The 21,120-nt window shown below is 42.1% G+C and overlaps 2 protein-coding genes across 4 annotated transcripts in view; one reads left to right on the top strand and one right to left on the bottom strand.

The window, feature by feature from the left end:
- rnf103 (ring finger protein 103) overlaps positions 1–11,307 on the top strand; it is an 88,910-nt gene extending 77,603 nt beyond the window's left edge. Inside the window, exons 4-7 of one of the 2 annotated variants that reach the window (XM_063047073.1) lie at positions 4,708–4,887; positions 8,604–8,725; positions 9,769–9,883; positions 10,399–11,307. In XM_063047073.1, coding sequence (XP_062903143.1) covers positions 4,708–4,887; positions 8,604–8,725; positions 9,769–9,883; positions 10,399–10,541 — 560 coding nt within the window. In that variant the 3' untranslated portion in view covers positions 10,542–11,307. The remainder of the gene's footprint in view (positions 1–4,707; positions 4,888–8,603; positions 8,726–9,768; positions 9,884–10,398) is intronic. The other variant, XM_063047071.1, reaches the window with a different exon arrangement.
- A 390-nt stretch (positions 11,308–11,697) lies between these two features.
- The window catches only part of LOC134345811 (lysine-specific demethylase 3A-like), a 90,383-nt gene continuing 80,960 nt past the window's right edge, over positions 11,698–21,120 (bottom strand). For both annotated transcript variants that reach the window (XM_063047066.1, XM_063047065.1), the window contains exons 22-25: positions 19,897–20,036; positions 18,978–19,154; positions 16,391–16,525; positions 11,698–15,081 (exon numbers count right to left, since the gene is read on the bottom strand). In XM_063047066.1, the coding sequence (XP_062903136.1) occupies positions 14,995–15,081; positions 16,391–16,525; positions 18,978–19,154; positions 19,897–20,036 (539 nt within the window). In that variant the 3' untranslated portion in view covers positions 11,698–14,994. The remainder of the gene's footprint in view (positions 15,082–16,390; positions 16,526–18,977; positions 19,155–19,896; positions 20,037–21,120) is intronic.

The following is a 21,120-nucleotide window of genomic DNA, read 5'->3' as shown; positions in this document are numbered from 1 at the left end:
TGCTTCCATTTCCAACATCGTATCTCTGCAATGAATGCAACAAAAACTAAATCGCTGAATAGACTGGACACAAGGAACCCCCTTCGAGTATTGCTGTCTCCCATCACCCCTCAATGCACTGTCTTGTTGCCGGGGAACAATCCCACTGATTCAGCGATATTGGTGCGTTGCAATGATTTTATATGTTCATACGGGGAAAATATGCACTGTGTGTTTAATATCCAAATGTTACTTAAAATGTTATGATGCTATTGACTTATAAGTGACTTACATAACCATATAACAATTACAGCACGGAAACAGGCCATCTCGGCCCTTCTAGTCTGTGCCGAATGCAACTCTCACCTAGTCTCACCGACCTGCACTCAACCCATAACCCTCCATTCCTTTCCTGTCCATATACCTGTACAATTTTTCTTAAAATGATAATATCGAACCTGCCCCTACCACTTCTACTGGAAGTTCATTCAACACTTACTTCAAGCTCCCCTGTCCTCCCTTGATAATTGACTTATCACTATATTCATGCGAGGAAAATATGCGCTGTGTGTTTAATATTAAACTCGTTAGATAAGCCCTTTTAGAAACGAAATTGAGTGTATTAGTCATTTATCACCTATATTCCGGTCGTGATAAATTTGTCCTGGTGAGGAAGATAAAGAATGGTAGGGTGAAGGAACCATGGGTGACAAGTGAGGTGGAAAATCTAGTCAGGTGGAAGAAGGCAGCATACATGAGGTTTAGGAAGCAAGGATCAGATGGATCTATTGAGGAATATAGGGAAGCAAGAAAGGAGCTTAAGGGGCTGAGAAGAGCAAGAGGGGGCATGAGAAGGCCTTGGCGATTAGGGTAAAGGAAAACCCCAAGGCATTCTTCACTTATGTGAAGAACAAAAGGATGACAGGAGTGAAGGTAGGACCGATTAGAGATAAAGGTGGGAAGATGTGCCTGGAGGCTGTGGAAGTGAGCGAGGTCCTCAATGAATACTTCTCTTCAGTATTCACCAATGAGAGGGAACGATGACGGTGAGGACAATATGAGTGAGGTTGATGTTCTGGAGCATGTTGATATTAAGGGAGAGGAGGGGTTGGAGTTGTTAAAATACATTAGGACGGGTAAGTCCCCTGGGCCTGACGCAATATTTCCTAGGCTGCTCCACGAGGCGAGAGAAGAGATTGCTGAACCTCTGGCTGGGATCTTTATGTCCTTGTTGTCCACGGGAATGGTACCGGAGGATTGGAGGGAGGCGAATGTTATCCCCTTGTTTAAAAAAGGTAGTAGGGATAGTCCGGGTAATTATAGACCAGTGAGCCTTACGTCTGTGGTGGGAAAGCTGTTGGAAAAGATTCTTAGAGATAGGATCTCTGGGCATTTAGAGAATCATGGTCTGATCAGGGAAAGTCAGCATGGCTTTGTGAAGGGCAGATCGTGTCTAAGAAGCCTGATAGAGTTTTTTGAGGAGGTGACCAGGCATATAGATGAGGGTAGTGCAGTGGATGTGATCTACATGGATTTTAGTAAGGCATTTGACAAGGTTCCACACAGTAGGCTTATTGAGAAAGTCAGAAGACTTGGGATCCAGGGAAGTTTGGCCAGGTGGATTCAGAATTGGCTTGCCTGCAGAAGGCAGAGGGTCATCGTGGGGGGAGTACATTCAGATTGGAGGGTTGTGACTAGTGGTGTCCCACAAGGATCTGTTCTGGGACCTCTACTTTTTGTGATTTTTATTAACGACCTGGATGTGGGGGTAGAAGGGTGGGTCGGCAAGTTTGCAGACAACACAAAGGTTGGTGGTGTTGTAGATAGTGTAGAGGATTGTCAAAGATTGCAGAAAGACATTGATAGGATGCACAAGTGGGCTGAGAAGTGGCAGATAGAGTTCAACCCGGAGAAGGGTTTGTAAGGACAAACTCCAAGGCAGAGTACAAAGTAAGTGGCAGGTTACTTGGTAGTGTGGAGGAGCAGAGGGATGTGGGGGTACATGTCCACAGATCCCTGAAAGTTGCCTTACAAGTAGATAGGGTTGCTAAGAAAGCTTATGGGGTGTTAGCTTTCATAAGTCGAGGGATAGAGTTTAAGAGTCGCGATGTAATGATGCAGCTCTGTAAAACTCTGGTTAGGCCACACTTGGAGTACTGTGTCCAGTTCTGGTCGCCTCACTATAGGAAGGATGTGGAAGCATTGGAAAGGGTACAGAGGAGATTTACCAGGATGCTGCCTGGTTTAGAGAGTATGCATTATGATCAGAGATTAAGGGAGCTAGGGCTTTACTCTTTGGAGAGAAGGAGGATGAGAGGAGACATGATAGAGGTGTACAAGATAATAAGAGGAACAGATAGAGTGGATAGCCAGCACCTCGTCCCCAGGGCACCACTGCTCAATACAAGAGGACATGGCTTTAAGGTAAGGGGTGGGAAGTTCAAGGGGGATATTAGAGGAAGGTTTTTTACTCAGAGAGTGGTTGGTGCGTGGAATGCACTGCCTGAATCAGTGGTGGAGGCAGATACACTGGTGAAGTTTAAGAGACTACTAGACAGGTATATGGAGGAATTTAAGGTGGGGCGTTATATGGGAGGCAGGGTTTGAGGGTCAGCACAACATTGTGGGCCAAAGGGCCAGTACTGTGCTGTACTATTCTATGTTCTAAAACAGTATTCCTCCAGAGCCAAGGTGCAAAGTACAGCACCAATAGTCACATACAGCATAGAGCAGGTATAGTAATGACAGCAGAAAAAACATAGTCCAGAATATAGCCCAAGTTCCTGAGTGGCATTGCCTGTAGATTGATGGTGCATGGGATATTGTCCTGGAGCTAAGTTTCTGTAAGAACCAAGTACACAGCAGTTCCTCATCACGCACTGGTGCAGCCACAGACAAACGTAATCCAGCTTGTCTTCCACAGAGTGAACACTAGATGGCAACAGCAACAGGAGAGGCCAGCCTCCAACCTGGCACGGACTCCAGCATGCCTGCCGTGCCTCTGCTCTCTCCCACACCACCTCTGGTGTCTCTTCCCCTGGGCAGCTGCAGCACACCACACCACAGCACGAGGATCTGGTCTGTGCAATGACCGGGGCCACATAGCTCCCCTGATGTCAGTATCGCCGGAGAACTGGACTTGCAGAATTCTGCATTACCAATGTCCAACAGGGTCTTGTAAACACAAGAAAAACGTCCAAGACAATAATTTGCACCATTTGTTGGATCATACACTGCCTCAGCTGTAGCAAGCACAACTCACTGGTAAACATTTCTGAAGACTTGTAATGATGTCAATGCATAAACTCATCGGTCCTGAATGCTTGACCCTTATTCTGAGACTCCCCGGAGGGCATGGTGCTGAGTGTAAAGGAAACACTCAACCAGTCAGCTGTTGGTTTGTACCTATCTCAGGCTAGCACACACAGCCTTCAGTTAGAAAGTGTCACTCTTGGCAATATAACCTAAACAAACAACATTATGATGGTTGTTGTCCTGTCAAGCTTCAGCCATACTTAAGCCGATATTAAGTATAACACAAAGAACAAGAACTTTAGAAGCCGGATCATTGACAGCATTTAAGATGCATTTAGACAAACGTTTGGTTTAGGGCGTCATGAGAGCGTAGTGGTTAGCATGATGCTTTACAGTGCCAGTGACCAGAAAATCTCGGGGTTCAATTCTGGCCACTGTCTTTAAGGAGTTCATACTTCATACATTGTCCATCACTATGTGCGTTTCCTCCAGGTGCTCCAGTTTCCAAAGACGTGTGGTTGGGGTTAGTAAGTTGTAGCATGCTCCGTTGGTGCCAGATGTGTGGCAACACTTGTGGGCTGCACCCAGCCTGTCCTCAGCCTGAGTTGGTTGTTGATGCAAATGGCGCATTTCTCTGTACATTACGATGTCCATGTGACAAATAGAGCATATCTTTATCTTTGGTTTGCCTTGGCACAGAAGGCTATGGGCCAAATGCTGGAGGTGGGATGAACAATGGATGGGTCCCCACTGGTCACTATAAGATGATGGGGCTGAGTGATCTGTTGCCACACTGCAAATTCTGGACAACACAACACCCTCATTAAAACTAGACAATTATCTCTGTTGTTTAAGGGATCCTGTGTGTAAAAATGCTCATTTTGCTTCAGTATATCCACACAAGTTTCATTTCCATCTGGTATGGGAGCAGCCGAGCATCGGACTAGAAATCCTACAAGGGACTGAGAACAGCTAAGAGGATCATAGGGACCTCCCTACCATCCATTGGCGACATTTTTCAGGAGCACTGTGTACGCAGGGCCCTTAATATTATTAAGGATCCCACCCATCCATCCAGCATCCTCTTTGACTTAACACTGTCCAATGTGTAAAAACAAGAACGGTCAGGATGAGAAACAGTTTCTTCCCGCAGGCCAATAGGCTTCTGAACTTCCTGCTGCATTGCATTAAAAGTGTCACCAGTTAATCTGTTCTGTACCTGACAATATTTAATTTATGTGCTTTACTTTGTTTATTTATGCATAATTCATCTGCAGGTTTTATCCTTACTTCCTTAGATATTGTGTTATATTTACTACTGTGCTTTACACCCTGGCTTGGAGAAACTTTGTCTTGTTTGACAGTATAGGTGTAAACATTTAAATGACAACAAACTTGACTTCAGTGTGAATGAAGCCTACAGAGACATTAGGAAAGACAGCAGTTGGTAATAACACTTTCTATTTCCAATAGATATTGGAAGAGAAGAGGAGAAAGTAAAGAGGTCTGTGAAAGATGCTGCAAAGAAGGGTCAAAAGGATGTTTGCATCATATTAGCAAAAGAAATCGTACGGTCAAAGAAGGCTGTAAGCAAATTGTATGCATCAAAAGCACAAATGAACTCTGTCCTTATGAGTATGAAGAACCAACTAGGTAAGGTGTTTATGCTGTCCATGAATTACGGTAATATGCCATGACTCCTCCGTAAAATATTGTTTTCTGATGCTATTCTTTGACTAGGAGCCATAGCTAAACTGAGGTGAGATTACACCATCAATGATTCCATTGCCCCTGTCATTTGGGTGGTGATTTGGATTCTGAGCATTAGGGGGTAGTTTACTCTCCTTGCTCCCACTCTGCATCCTTCCTTTACTTGGAGGGTAGAAAGGGGTAGTGCAACACCTTCAAATATGGGGGTTAGTGAGAACGACCTCTGAAGCAGGTGGGTGATTAATTCATTTTCAACAGTATAGCATAGTACAGGAGATTCGGCCCATAACGTTGTGCCAACCCTTTAGCCCACTCCAAGATCAATGCTTCTCTCCTTCCCACATATCCCTCCATTTCTCTTTTATCGTTGTGCTTATCTAAGATCTCTTAAAATATCCCTGATATTTTCTACCACCACCCCTGGCAGCATGCTTCACGCAGCAACCACTGTATAAGTAAGTCTACCTGCCATCCCTCCAATCACGTTAAAATTATGCCCTCTCATCTTAGCCATTTCTGCCCTGGGGCACAGGCACTGGTTGTATATTCAGTCAATGCCCCTTATCATCTAGTACACCTATTGAGTTGAATTGAATTGTATTGAATTAAATTGACTTTATTCTTTACATCCTTCACATACACGAGAAGTAAAATCTTATATATTACAACTCTGTCTAAATGTGCAATCATAGTAATTTATAATAAATTGAACAGTCAATGTAATATAGAGTACGCGCAAATCAGAGTGAGTTAATCAGTCTGATGGCCTGGTGGAAGAAGCAGTCCCGGAGCCTGTTGGTCCTGGCTTCTTTGCTGTGGTACCATTTCCTGGATGGTAGCAGCTGGAATAGATTGTGTTTGGGGTGATTCATGTTCCTGCTGATCCTATGGGCCCTTTTAACACACCTGTCCTTGAAAATGTCCTGAATTGTGGGAAGTTCACAACTACAGATGCGCTGGGCTGTCCGCACCACTCTCTGCAGAGTTCTGTGATTAAGGGAGGTACCGTTCCCATACCAGGCAGTGATGCAGCCACTCAGGAGGCTCTCAATTGTGCCTCTGTAGAAAGTTAGGATTTTGGGGCCCATACCAAACCCCCTCAACTGTCTGAGGTGAAAGAGACTCTGTTGTGCCTTTTTCATCACACAGCTGGTGTGTGCAGACCATGTGAGGTCCTCAGTGATGTGGATGCCGAGGAACTTAACCCTCTGTTTACCCTCTTAACCACAGATCCATTATAGGAAGGATGTGGAAGGATGTCAATAGGGGTAAGCCCATCTCCATTCCTCCTGTAGTTCACAACCAGCTCCTTTGTTTTTGCGACATTGAGGGAGAGGTTGTTTTCTTGACACCACTGTGTCAGAGAGATGACTTCTTCTCTGTAGGCTGCCTCGTTATTGTTTGAGATAAGGCCAATCAATGTAGTGTCATCAGCAAATTTAATTAGCAGATTGGAGCTGTGGGTGGCAACAGAGTCATGGGTATACAGAGAGTAAAGGAGGTGGCTAAGGACACAGCCCTGAGGGGCTCCTGTATTGAGAGTCAGAAGGTGAGGGAGCCCACTCTTACGACCTGCTGGCGATCTGACAGGAAGTCCAGGATCCAGCTGCACAAGGCAGGGTCAAGGCCGAGGTCTCAGGTCTTCTTGTCGAGCCTGGATGGAATTATGGTGTTGAATGCTGAACTGTAGTCCAAGAACAGCACTCTCACATGAGCATCCTTCTTCTCCAGGTGTGTGAGGACGTTATGTAGAGCTGTGGCTATTGCATCGTCGATTGACACAAGTCGATCAGCTGTGTCGGCAGGCGAATTATAGGGGTCCAGTTTTGGTGGTAGCAAGCTGCAGATGTAATCCTTGACCAGCCTCTTAAAGCATTTGCTTATTATTGAGATTGAGTGCAACCACCTCTTATCCCCCGTTGCTCCAAAGAGAAAACCCCTAGCTCACTCAACCTTTCCTCGTAAGACATGTTCTCCAATCCAGACAGCATCCTGGTAAATCTGCTCTGCATCCTTTCTAAAGCTTCCACATCCTTCCTATAAGGCAACTAGAACTGAACACAATAATCACAAGTGTGATCTAATCAGAGTTTTATAGAGCTGCACCTATTACCTCAGCTTTTGAACTCAATCTCCCAACCAAAAAAGGCCAAATATTGCGACATTTTATTGGAACAAAATAAAAATATTTAACCAGAATAAACAGCAATGTAAAAATGAAATCATACATTCCAGATATTCTCCAGAAATACAAGTGCCATTGGACGAGGTTGTGATATTGGTGAACAGTTTGTAATATTGTGCACCATTTCAGATGTGCTGCAGAAAGCACAGGCTGTAAGATCTGTGTTATTTGTGGCCTGCTTCTTAAACAAAACAGCAATGTTATGATGGACTATATGGAAATGCAGTAGTGTATTGGCTTGATTTTATTGGATAGGAAGATTTTCTGTTCCCCTTGACAAAATTCTGTACAAAATTTCTAACTGAATCAACTGCATACACATACATATAGGAACAGGTCAGAGACAGTATCTTGTAGTGATTAACTTGCCTTCAAGTCTTTCCAATGTCTGCAAGACAGGGTCAGAAGTGTGACAAAGTACTCCCCATGTGCTTGGATGTGTCCAGCTTGAACAACATTCAGAAATTTCAGCACCATCCAGTCCAAAATGGCTCATTTAATTGTTTAATCTGGGAGCTGAGGTGCCATTTTCCCCCTTCACAAATACACCTTGCTGTTGTGCGCATGTTGACTCCCTAAAGTGATTTTTGACATCACCACCATGCTCAAGGACAAAGATGAGGTAATGGACACAATGAAACATCAATTTCACCACCTAAATCATTCACCATCCAATGTTGTTGGATCAAACTTCCACAGCTCTCTGACTGCAGTGTGGTTTCTCATCACACACACGCGCAGGTCAAAGTAGTGGTTCAAAATCATTTTCCAAGGGTAGTCAGGGTGAATGGTAACTGTTAAACTTGCCAACAACATTCACATTCACCAATATAAACAGTTGTGCACAAAGGACAGTTTACTTAATAATCAGTATTGAGGTAAACAAGTGTACAACTTCCTCACTTCAAAGTTTTGCCTGATTTTTTAAAGCCCTCTTGACCCAGGAGCAGGGACCACCACATTATTTCCCTTCAGTAATAATTCAGGATTATTACCTGTACATTTACTTTGGCCAAGTTCTCCAAACACTTTTGGAATTGTACTGCATATACCTTTGAAGGGTAATCCATTTCTTGGCTCTATCAGAGCTAACTGATTGAATTACATTCACAACACGCTGGAGGAACTCAGCAGGTCAGGCAGCATCCGTGGAAAAGATAGGTTGACGTTTTGGGCGGTTCCGGCCCGAAACGTCGACCGATCTTTTCCACGGATGCTGCCTGACCTGCTGAGTTCATCCAGCGTGTTGTGAGTGTTGCTTTGACCCCAGCATCCGCAGGTTATTTTGTGTTTATGATTGAATTATGTTGAGCTGCCACGGATTTATTGCTCTTTCCTTTATTTTAACAAAGCCAATGAAGCTTAATCTACAGCTGAGGTTTTGTGCGGCAGCCTTTGCAGTGCTGTGTAAGTCAAAATGAAATGGTCATATGTTTTCTGCTTTTAATTTACTATTTTTCCTTCCCTTCCACAGCTGTAGCGAAAGTCACTGGTGCCTTAGAGAAGAGCACTGAAGTGATGAAAGCCATGCAGAATTTAGTAAAAATTCCTGAAATTCAAGCCACCATGAGAGAACTGTCTAAAGAAATGATGAAGGTGTGACATTACTGTTCTTGTGGCTGGAGCCTACTTAAGTTGTAGATGTTTGCTTTAATCTGTCATGAGAACAAATCTCTAACTTGTCAAATTTAATGAACTGGAGAAACCAAATGTTTAGGAAAGGGCTGCTAATAGTTATGCCTTAAATTGTCAAACAATGAACATCACCCACAGAAGGAATCTAATCATCTCACCCTTAATATTCAATGACATTGCTATTAAGTTCCCCGCCACGAGTATCATAGGGATCACCACAAAACACATATGCCAGCAGGTCAGAGGCTGGATATGCTGCATTGAGTGATTCACCTCTTGAACCTGCTGTCCCACTAACTACAAGTCAAAATTGCTGAGATATATAACTCTACAGCCTGAATCATGGTAAATAGGATTAATGTAGTTGGACATGGTGGAATGATGGGCCTATATGTGTGTTCTCCAATTCTGGCAGGAGTCTAATGGAACTGTTTCTCAATTGCCTGGACGAATTAGTGTCAAGCTTGTTGTCATTCAGGATGGAACAGGCTGCCTGACTGGCACATCAACCTCCAGAAGCAGTCGTTCTCTCCACCATGGGCAGCACCTACAAAATACATTGCAATTACTCACCAAGGCTGCTTGACCATTAAGGTCAAGGGCAGCAGGTGGATAGGAATACCACCACCTCTACGTTCCCTTCCGTCTTGAACTGGAAACATAGCCGGTCCTTAATCTGAATTCTGGAATTTCCTGCCCAGCAGAATGTGGTAACTCAAGGAGGCAGTTTACCATACGCCTTTCCAACTGATTTACGGGTGGGTTATAAATGGCAGCCTTGTAAGCAAGGCCAAAATCCCAAAAAATTAAAGCATGAGAAATCTGAAACCATTATACATTGTTGGAGATAAATCAACATCCTTACTGAACACCTGACAGTATTTCAGATGTACATTTTATAGAAACCGCCGGAAATTAGGGCAGTCTTGGGTCGTTAACTAAAGTAGTTACGTACTGTGTTGATAATTTTAAATTATTTTTTAACATGTACTTTCTATATGCAGGCAGGGATTATTGATGAGATGCTGGAGGATACTTTTGAAAGTATGGAAGATGAAGAAGAAATGGAAGAGGCAGCAGAGATGGAAATCGACAAAATACTATTTGAGGTTACTGCAGGTAAATTAAATCGTGTTTTTAATTATCTTTAGATTTTTATAATGTCTAAAATTTTTAATAGCACAGAATCTCCTATTGATCCTTTTTGCAAGTGGTATTCTCAGAAATGTCCTCTTTAAAATGAAAATGAAAGATTCATTTCATTTTGAAAGTTAATGTTCTGAGGAAATGATTTTAAAGAAAATTCTGTGCTCACATAGCCAGTATATTAGCGACTGAGATAGCCCGTATATCATAGATTGCTCATAGCGCTGGCTTGCTGTGGCTAAATACCTTTGTGATTAATAATTGTTTTATTGTGGACAAATGCATGAGTGGTAATTCTTGTAACTTGCATTCTACATGTGCTTCTGGGAAAGGTTGCTGATAGCCTTGGACAGTGTTGTTGCATTCTCAGATCGCTGCAGAAACACAATCAGATCAATATTGGAAAAGACAGTTTGTATTTGTGCCTTCTGCTTTAGCACCAAATATTGCCAAGTCACAAAAGCTATTTGGCTATTTTTATTTTTCAGGTGCTCTGGGGAAAGCTCCCAGCAAAGTCACGGATGCTCTCCCAGAGCCAGAACTTGCAGGGGCCACAGCTGCATCAGATGAAGGTGAGGCAGAGGAAGATATTGAAGAAATGCAGTCACGGCTAGCCGCACTCAGGAGTTAATCTGTGTAAATAAATTGGATATATAGTTCCCACTTGAGTTTATAAAAGAATTATCTTGCTGTGGTGTTCCTATACTCCTTTACCCTCACCCCATGCAAATACCAAAGTATATACTTTCTGTGTTAGAGATGGGTACTGCTAAATTGTACAAAGTAAACTTCCCAAAACAATAAGATTATAGTTACAAGTTATTTCTCCCATTGTACTAAACTGACATATCTAGTTTGTTAATATAATTCAGCACCGCTGTCGTACTTACAGTAAATCCCTGTATGTAATAGGGATTCCAGTTCTTGTAGTTACAATTGAAATTTTTTATATATAATATGAAGCTGTTAAGAGAATGTAAAAATAACTTTTTTTAAAGTGGCCTTGTTATAGTGACAGGATCTTCCACAAACTTTGGTAAGACCTTATAATAAACAGCCAATTCTAAGAAAATATTCAAACTATCCTTTATATTACCTAACAAATGTATATTTGAGTTATAAATGTTTTGGTCAGTGCAAAAAAAAAATTGTCTATTTAAGTGGTGACTGCCTCTGCTTTGTAATATGGCTATTTTTGGCTTTAACGGCACGTATGGATGGGTAGGTATTGGGTTTTCATTATCCGAGACATACTGTCTCAGATAAAAGCAACAGGAATTCTGCAGATGCAGGAAATTCAAGCAACACACATCAAAGTTGCTGGTGAACGCAGCAGGCCAGGCAGCATCTCTAGGAGGAGGTACAGTCGACGTTTTGGGCCGAGACCCTTCGTCAGGACTAACTGATGGAAGAGCTAGTAAGAGATTTGAGAGGGGGAGGGGGAGGGATGGAGCCAAGAGCTGGACAGGTGATTGGCAAAGGGGATATGAGCGGATCATGGGACAGGAGGTCCGGGAGAAAGACAAGGGGGGGGGAACCCAGAGGATGGGTAAGGGGTATAGTAGTATTTTTATTCACACATTCTCCTTTTTCTCCCTCTGTCCCTCTGACTATACCCCTTGCCCATCCTCTGGATTCCCCCCCGCCCCCTTGTCTTTCTCCCCGGGCCTCCTGTCCCATGATCCTCTCATATCCCCTTTGCCAATCACCTGTCCAGCTCTTTGCTCCATCCCTCCCCCTCCCACTTTCAAATCTCTTACTAACTCTTTCTTCAGTGAGTCCTGACAAAGGGTCTTGGCCTGAAACGTCGACTGTACCTCTTCCTAGAGATGCTGCCTGGCCAGCTGCGTTCACCAGCAACTTTGTTATGTGTTGCCTGTCTCAGATAAAGGTTATTTGCCTTGTTCTTTAATAACTGCAGTCCATTCAAGCTCTTCAGACTGAAATAATCCCATTTTAGTATTGTCTTTGGGTTGGATTTGAAATTGGAGATGCATCACATACTGTATTAGTCTTCATTTACAACCATCTTATTTAAACACTTTTCAAATGTTTGTTCACTACTAGCACTTGAGTTTTTTGTACATATGGATAACTGAGCTCCTTAGCATCATTCAAGTATAGCTGTGATTGTTGCTTACCTTCAGTAATAAAAATGAATAAGACATGACTTGAATTGTCCTAGAATGCTTTCTAACCAGGTAAATACTATTTTGCAACCACCTCATTGCAGAAAATAAGTCTTATTCTTCACTAGTTTCTTAGAAGCATCTTGGTACTTTTTTTTAAGTGGACTACCAGTCAATTCTGGATCATTTTAATTATTAGTTACCAGTGAAATAGAAATTATCAGAAGGATTCTCAGCAGAACAAACCTATAATCTAGTGTTTTTTTCATGTAAAACAATAGGATTAGTGGAGAGATTTTGACAGCTATTTTAAGTGCCAGTTGACTTACCAATATAATATTAATATCCATGTTAAACATATATTTGACTCACAATACAGGTACAGAGGAGATGTCAGGGGTAAGTTGATCTTATTTAAAAATGCAGAGTAGTGAATGCATGGAATGGGTTGCTGGCGACAGTAGAGGAGGCAGATACGATAGGGTCTTTTACTTTTAAGAGATTCTTGGCTAAATACATGGAGCTTAGAAAAACGGAGGGCTATGGGTAACCCTAGGTAATTTCTAAGGCTAGGACATGCCGGCACAGCTTTGTGGGCCGCAGGGTCTGTAGTGTGCTGCAGGTTTTCTATGTTTCTATTAATATTTAAATAGGGATGCAAAGAAAACACCCCAACTTGGTTTCTCTATCCAAATGGTTTTGCATCATACTGGAACTGTACAGTCTGTTTCATGTACCTTCAGATGTACTTATTACACCAAAACTGAAATGTTGCAATGTTTAATGAGTTGCCTAGCTTTCACTTTTATTCAACAGCTTACTGCTTCAAGAACAAGTAGGAATATAAATGTGACCAATATATTCTGAAAGGATTAAATTGGGATCCAAAATGGATTTGCAAGGATATGATGAAAGAAATTAAGGGAAAGCGCTGTGAATGAGCTCACTTACCAAAGCTTTACCTGTAACTCTCTTGCTCAAGAACAAGGCTTTATTAGTCTCCTGTTACTTTCTGAACCTGTGAACAGACTTTGAGAAATAAAAGATTCTGGGTATCTACAAGAACAAAGCGTCAACCACTCATGACTAAAATATTATTTAATATCTTAGTGGATGACCTCATCCTCCACACATCACTTGCCATAGTTGTTATTCGAACTTCAAAATCAATGGAGCTTTCATCAAGTGCCAAAACAGTGAGCACAGACAATGGATCAAATAGTCTCCTTGTATTATGGTTTGGAATAGATCAGCCTAAATCATGTTTTTGTTTATTGCATCTGCTTCGCTTGCGATTTCGGAAGAACTTTCTAACCGACCACTTGAAATCACTCATCCAAAACGGCATCTAGAACCAGGGACCTCGGCTGGAATGAAATGCATTTAAAGGCACAACCATGTTTTTTTTTAAAACAGCATGTTGATATATTGTGTAAAAATCACATTGTACAAATATTGCCCAACCATTTGAACAATTCTATTAACTTGTCATTTTCAGACTTCAACTTTGATGCTCTGCATTTAAACCACAGAACTAGTAAAATGTACAAAGCAAACAAAACCCACACAAACATTCAACATAGCAGTTATGTCCTGAGTAATCAAAGTTACTGAAATACCAACAATTGGGATTTCATTTACTTTGAAAGTTTTATAGTAGTTCTACAAAATAGTTCTACTAGAATAGTCTTCAAATTTTACAGCCAAAGAAACAAGGCCATTCTCCACTGATACACCAACCAAAAAACTTGCACTCAATTTCAGCAACATTTTAAAACAAAAAGTGGATGAAAATTAGTCAAGCTGAACCGAATAACACAGGATGGGGATGATTCTGAACTTGCAATCAACTGTGTAATAACAGAAAAAAGTTTCTCTAATAATGCAATTTGTTTGCATAGTGTATTGCCTACATTGTTAAGGAAACCCACACATCAGAAGCTGTAGTACAGCACAGTGAATGCCAATTAGAATTCTTATCCATGCACTTGTGTATTTCCCAACAAACTTTTCTTGCAGCATAATGGCAAAAAAATCAATTAGGAAGTACTTTGCTCACAGGAGTCCTGGGTTTGTAAATGTGCTGGACAAGTTAATAGCTCAAGACTAGGAGATGATTTTTTTTACCAGCTCAAATAGAAAATTTACAGCAGCAGTATGTGAAATGTGCCTCAGTCTGTAAATAATTGGTTCTGTGAATCTGATTCCTGGTGGGGTTTCGACTCATCTGTGTTTCAGATCATTAACTCCTGCTAAACGCAAAACATTTCTCCAAATGATAAGTACAAAATTAACACAATTCACATTAACAGAATCATCAAATATCATGAACTGTTGGATGTCTTCCATTTAGAACTCTGTAGATATCCAGGTACAGACAAACATGGAAACTATATTAATGGTGAAGTGCTGTAGAAGAGCTAAATCCACTATGACAATGAAGATCAAAACCTCTGATCTCAGGCTTGAGTTTATCTTGTTTTAGCACTATAAATATCTGGATATTTTGTTTTCCAACTAGACATGAAACACCTAAGATGTTGCCAACTATGCCAGGCTACAGCTAATGATCTTCAATAGGGAAGATTAGACTTTCTTTATTGCTTCCCTGGTCTTCTGTGGGAAACCACAAACAAGTATTCCTCACACAATTCCAAGATAGACTAAGAATCATGAGAATAAATATAGGGTGGGCAGAGCAAAACTAGTTTGGAATTGTTTAACTGGGAGCCTAAAATTATGTTTGCTTGTTAGCATTATTAGATATAATTTGAGACATCCTTGCTGCGCAGTTTTACAAATTATACCAGATGAAGTACAGGTTCACATCTCCTAATTTAGCCAGTGGAACAAGGATGCTGTATGGCCTCCTCAAATAAATCAGTTTCTGGAAGTCTGTGTCAGCAAAGTCCGGATTTACCACGAGAAGTCAGCCTTAAGAGGGAATTCCGGACATCACCCTTGGGTTTTCAGCAGGCTGGATTCATGAGCTCTTAACATCGCAACAGCATCTTTCACTGCATGGTAGATAATATTCTTCACCTGTGTATGAAAAATAAATCAACACAGTATTGTGATTGGGAACAAGTTATACTGCTCCTCAAAGCAAAAAAACATTGCAAGTAATAAATGAGTTGGCATCAACCCTTGTCCATCACAGGCCAAGCTCTCCCCACCATTGAGCACATCTACAAGGAATGCTGCCATTAGAAAGCAGCAGCCATCATCAGGGACCTTCCAACACCCAGGCCATGCTCTCATCTTGCTTCTGCCATTGGGAAGGAGGTACAGGAGCCTTAGGACCTGCACCACCAGGTTCAGGAACAGTTATTTCCCCTCAACATCAGGTTTTTGAACCAGAGATAACTTCACCCATACCACTGAAATGGTTCCACAACCTATGGACTCACTTTCACTACAACTCATGTTCTTGATATTTATTGCTTATTTTTTGTTTCTATTTGCATAGTTTGTTGTCTTTCGCATACGATTGTCTTTGTTGTGTGCATTTTTACATTGCCTCTACTGGGTTTCTGTGTAGTTACTGTGAATGCCCACAAGAAAATGAATCTCAGGGTAGTGTATAGTGAAGTACATGTACTCTGATCTTTGAACTAAGATTTTCATTGACTATCGACTTTCTTTATTCTACTGTGAATGCTTGCAATAAAATGAATCACAGGGCAGTAAATGGTGATCTATGTACTTTGAAGTATCATTTGTTCAAATTGCTTAAAAGATGGAATCTTAAGACATTACTGACCAAAACTTGTAAGTTGAAAGGGTGTAGCCACATTCATTTAAGTACCAGTCTTTACATTGCAAAGTGTTTTTCTTAATGATTTTTGAATATAAATGTCTTCACAACATTACTCACCAGTAATGCAGTGGCTGAGATTCATACAATACTGTTTGATTGCCATTACTGCTGACTAGTATCCCCTGTAATTTCCAGTCTAGGGGAGTTGTGATAATGGGTGAGAGGGTGACAGAGTTAGGAGTTTCCATTGTGATGGTGAAGTGTTTGGGATTATTATCCATGTCCATATCTAACGCAATTTCCTCATAGGAGGATTACATACATACTATTCACTTTGTTTTCCCACCCCAAATATTTTCCTTATCCATTTATTTTATTTCTGCAAAAGACTGAACTTTATCAACAATGCATGACGCAAGTTCACATGACTCTCCTCTTTCCCATCTACAACAACTTGAAAGTATATTATTCAATTACACAATTAACTATGAATGAGCTATATTTCATTGTAGTACAGAAACTAAGAGTGGTTCCCAGAAAGCATCAACCTGAACAGTAAAATCACAATGTGGATAGAGTGAATTCAGATACCTGGAGTTTATCTTCATGATTGGTGTGCGTGTTAGACAGGTGTCGAAATTCCTGCGTGAGCCGGAAGCAGTGTTTGACGTGCTCAGTGGAAACAAAATCCTCTGCAACTTTGATACAGCTGTACAAGTTGTGAACCTGTAGCAAGCATCAGAATACTTAGTTAGCCTATTAAGAACAGAAAAGTATGGGCCCTTTGGCTCATGATGTCGTGCCCACCTTTTAAAGTGTTCCATGATCAAGCTAACCCTTCCCTCCCACGCAGAGTGGACCACACTTGGAGATCTACCAGATTTACTAGAATGTTACCTGGGTTTCATCTCCTAAGTTACAGAGAAAGGTTGAACAAGTTGGGTCTTTATTCTTTGGAGCGTAGAAGGTTGAGGGGGGGACTTGATAGAGGTATTAAAAATTATGAGGGGGATAGATAGAGTTGACGTGGATAGGCTTTTTCCATTGAGAGTGGGGGAGATTCAAACAAGAGGACATGAGTTGAGAGTTAAAGGGCAAAAGTTTAGGGGTAACATGAGGGGGAACTCAGAGTGGTAGGTGTGTGGAACGAGCTTCCAGCAGAAGTGGTTGAGGCAGGTTTGATGTTGTCGTTTAAAGTTAAATTGGACAGCTATATGGACAGGAAAGGATTGGAGGGTTATGGGCTGAGTGCAGGTCGGTGGGACTAGCTGAGAGTAAGAGTTCGGCACGAAAGAGAAGGGCCGAGATGGCCTGTTTCCGTGCTGTAATTGTGATATGGTTATATCTCGCTGTTCCACCACATAACAATCCTGCTTAGTACTCTACCTTCATGTTCAACCTTCCATCACTTCACACTTGATTGAACTCTGCCAGCTCTGCATCCTATCAAAATCCTGTTGACAACCTTTTATACTATCCACAGTACCCCAACCTTTGTGTCATCCTCAAACTTACTACTCCACCCTTGTACTTCCTCATCCAACTTAATTGTAGAAATCACAACAGAGCAGTGGTCCCAGAACAGATCCCTGCAGAAAACCACTGGTCACAGACCTCTAGGTAGAACACGCTCCACCTACTACCGCCATCTTTCTTCTGTGTACAAGCCAGTTCTGAATCCATACAGCCAAGTTTCCCTGGATCTCATGCCTCCTGACTTTTTGAATGAGGCTACCATGGGGAATCTTGTCAAACACCTTAAAACATATACACCACATCTACCACTCTACCTTCAAATTATTTTGTCACTTCCTTGAAAAAGCCAAGCAGACCTACCCCTCACAACACCATGCTGATCCCTAATCAGACACTGTTTCTCCAAATCCTGTCTCTAAGCATCCTCCCCAATAGTTTGCCCATCACTGATGTGCCCACTATGGGGAAACTTGTCAAATGCCTTACTAAAACCATATACACCACATTCAATATATTTTGTCATATCTTCAAATAATTCAATCAGGCTCGTGAGGCATGACCTGCCCCACACAAAGCCATGCATACAATCCCCATTAATAAACACTGAAAAATACAAACCTCAATCCAGAAAGTCCACAGGAATGGAATGACAGATACCACATCTTTCTTTCTCCACTCGACTGTACTCCCTCCCACCCTACTCATCCTGAAGGCAGCAATCCCAGAGGATCTGTTTCCTACAGAGAGGACAACTACTTTCTACATCGACAACCTCTACCAGCTAGAAGGGCTCAGAGTGTCTATTTCAGCTAAAAATAGTACAACACTTTACATACAGGCAAGCCGAGTTCAATTTGTGCATGCAAGAGGTTGTACGTTCTCCCCCTGATAGCATAAGTTTCCTCCGGGTGTTCCAGTTTCCTCCCAGTCTAAAGACGTACTGGTTGGTTGGTTAATCGGCAATTGTAAAGTGTCCCAAGATTCGGCTAGGATTAAATCAGGGGCATTGCTGGGCGACGTGGCTCGAAAGGCTGGAAGGGCCTGTGCCACATTATATCTCAATATAAACTAGTCCCTGCTTTTCCCCCAATGTCCACATCTTAAGGTTGGACCACTCTACATGGTAAGGGCAGTAAAACAGGATTGTAAACGTATGGCACTGCTGAGACATTCCTTTCAAATCTCAGGTACAGGGTGACGTACACAAAGGAAACCAATGCCCATGTTGTTTTATTTTCTTGCCGGGTTGGGGTGGGGGTTCTACTTCAGGGGGACTATTGCAGCCAAACCAGGCATGCTGCTTCACCTCAGAAGATAGATGTTCAGCCAGCAGACCCAGGTCCCTGATCACTCATCCTCAAGTTACAGCCATCTCCCAAACACACTGCAGCATCACACACATTACAGGATCTGCCAAGAGAGGCCTGAAAACGATAACCATTTCATCTGCCATTCCCATTCACACACAAATATGCTGCAGACATAGATCAGGCCTCATATCAGAGTGTTGAGAGAAATAGAAAAGACATTTACACAGCTTACTTTGTTCATTTCCCGGTGCCTAGACCCACAGGGGTTTCATAATAGTTCAACATACCGATCCAAGTAATGGAAATAAGCACCGAATTACCCGGTATTCTACGTATTAACGGAGTGATGCATAAATACATTTCGCCACGGATCAGACGCACTGAACACTAACCTGGTGAGGAGCACCGGCGGGTATGAAGACCACATCACCGAGGTACTGCACAATAGCCCAACCCTGAACTCCATATTCCTGATAGAGCCTCTTGCGCAGGGTCCTATCCAGGTACCAGCTTTGGTCATGAATGGGATCGTGGTCCAGAGGATTTTCCTGACCTTGCTCTTCTCCAACCTGAAAATGTTGCGCACAGTGTAAATAACATTCAGAGCTTGGATTATTCACAACTAGGTTTATCTGCTACAAAGAGTGCGTGTAAATAATTTTATTTCCAAACATCAGATACAACTAATCCAGTGTAATAATTTAATCTCTTCAATTATTTTTATCTAGTTCAATAATCCTGTTCAATACAGGGGATTCTACTAGCAAGTCAATTCTGAAGTAATAACCATAAGTTCAAGAATGATTTTAAGCATCCTCAAGCTGTAGGGAAGTTAGGAATGGGGGAGGGAGGGAGAACTGTGAAAGATTGTCGGATCTGTGATTCCTCTGGTATTGTGCAGATCAGGACATTGAGTGGAATAGTATTATTTTGTTTTCTATCATCTGTTTTTATTTCTGCATTGTAAACTTCATATAATTCTAATAAAATGATTTCTTGTGGCCTTTAACCCATGTACAATGCCTCCTTTGAAAAAAACTTGTCCCGCTGAATCAGAAAAGAACACTGAATGAATTTTAAGATGTTTTTGGTTCAAGGCGGCTGGATAAAATGAAGAGCTTTGAAACATCCTGCGGTCAGGTTTTAAATGCAATGTCTGGTAAACTGTCTAAAATGGTAAACTGTAAATGCAAAGAAGCAGGTGATCGGTGTTTGGCAGGACTGGAGAAGACTGAACAGCAAGAGAGGAGAAAGAAGAAAATAAAGCAACGTCAAACCACACAGAACAGTAGGTACTGTGATCCCAGTTACCTTCTTCAGCAGATCTCGGATCTTCTCTGCATCCTTGGCGGAGTAAATGTGCCACAGAGCACCGGGCCTTTCACTGGATTCCGTGAAGCGTTTTATTGTTAACTCATCCGCATCCCCCTCCTCCATGGTCTTCAGAATTTCTGTGAAAAGATAAATAATCAAAGTGGGGCAAGAGAATGACCAGAGGCAATGCACAGCATTTCTATTTTAGTTTTATTCAGTTATGAAATGAAAATAGCACTCAAAACACATCACCCAATCAGACATCCTTATACATGTCACAACTATGCAAGTCTGATGTGATAGGTTTGCCCCAAGAACAGGACAGCTGAAGGGTTTTGGCCCAAAACATCGACTATACTCTTTTCCTAGATGCTGCCTGGCCTGCTGAGTTCACTTTCTGTGTCCGCTGCTCGGATTTCCAGCATCTGCAGATTATCTCTTGTTTGAGCTTGACCTAATATCAGATTCACTGGTTCTTCCCGAATTTTAAACTAAAGCAAAAAAAATTGCACAGCAGCATTTGAAAGCAAATTATTACTACAGTCTGCATTTTTTTTAAAAAGATGGCACCAGGCTGCAATGCCCACCGGGTTCATGGCTCAGGCTTAGCTTTTTAAGGTTCATAAGGATGGTTTTTGGGGACAATGTGGGAAGTTAGGGGTAGGGATACGGATGAGGATGAGGGGAATGCTAGGTCAGAAGTAGTAAATGAAGAGTACGGGGAAGGAGGTCAGAGCGCTCTGAGATCTGTGGGGTCACAAGACTGAGGGTTGGCAATCCACAAGGTCGACGAGTCTTGGGAACTGAGGTCCAAGGTAGGCTAGTCTTGAGGTTGGAGGCCCTGATAGGTGAGCCTTGGGGTTGAGGCCCTGATAGGTGAGCCTTGGGGTTGAGGCCCAGATGTTAGCGAGTCCAGATATCAAAGACTGGAAGTCCAAGCCCCAAGGTCGGAGGGGGTTCCAGGTCACAAACTGGAAGGTGAAGGTGGCCTGCCCTAGGTCAGAGGCCCAGCTGCCTGTGCCGGTGGGTGTTTGTTAGGCTGTTGCTGTTTGTTACATGTTGGCTGCGGGTTATTTCTGCTGAACATTGTGAGCAGGTTATGTTGGTGCCGGAATGTGTGATGACACTTGCCTAGCTCTTCCCAGAATGTGTTGGTTGTTAATGCACTTTACTGTGTTTATTTTGGGAGTGGGGATGCTACAAGTGAGATGAATGTTAAAA

The sequence above is a fragment of the Mobula hypostoma genome, chromosome 4 (assembly GCF_963921235.1).
Source record: "Mobula hypostoma chromosome 4, sMobHyp1.1, whole genome shotgun sequence".
NCBI classification, from domain to species: Eukaryota; Metazoa; Chordata; class Chondrichthyes; order Myliobatiformes; family Myliobatidae; genus Mobula; species Mobula hypostoma.
This window is presented reverse-complemented; position numbering and strand designations above follow the sequence as displayed.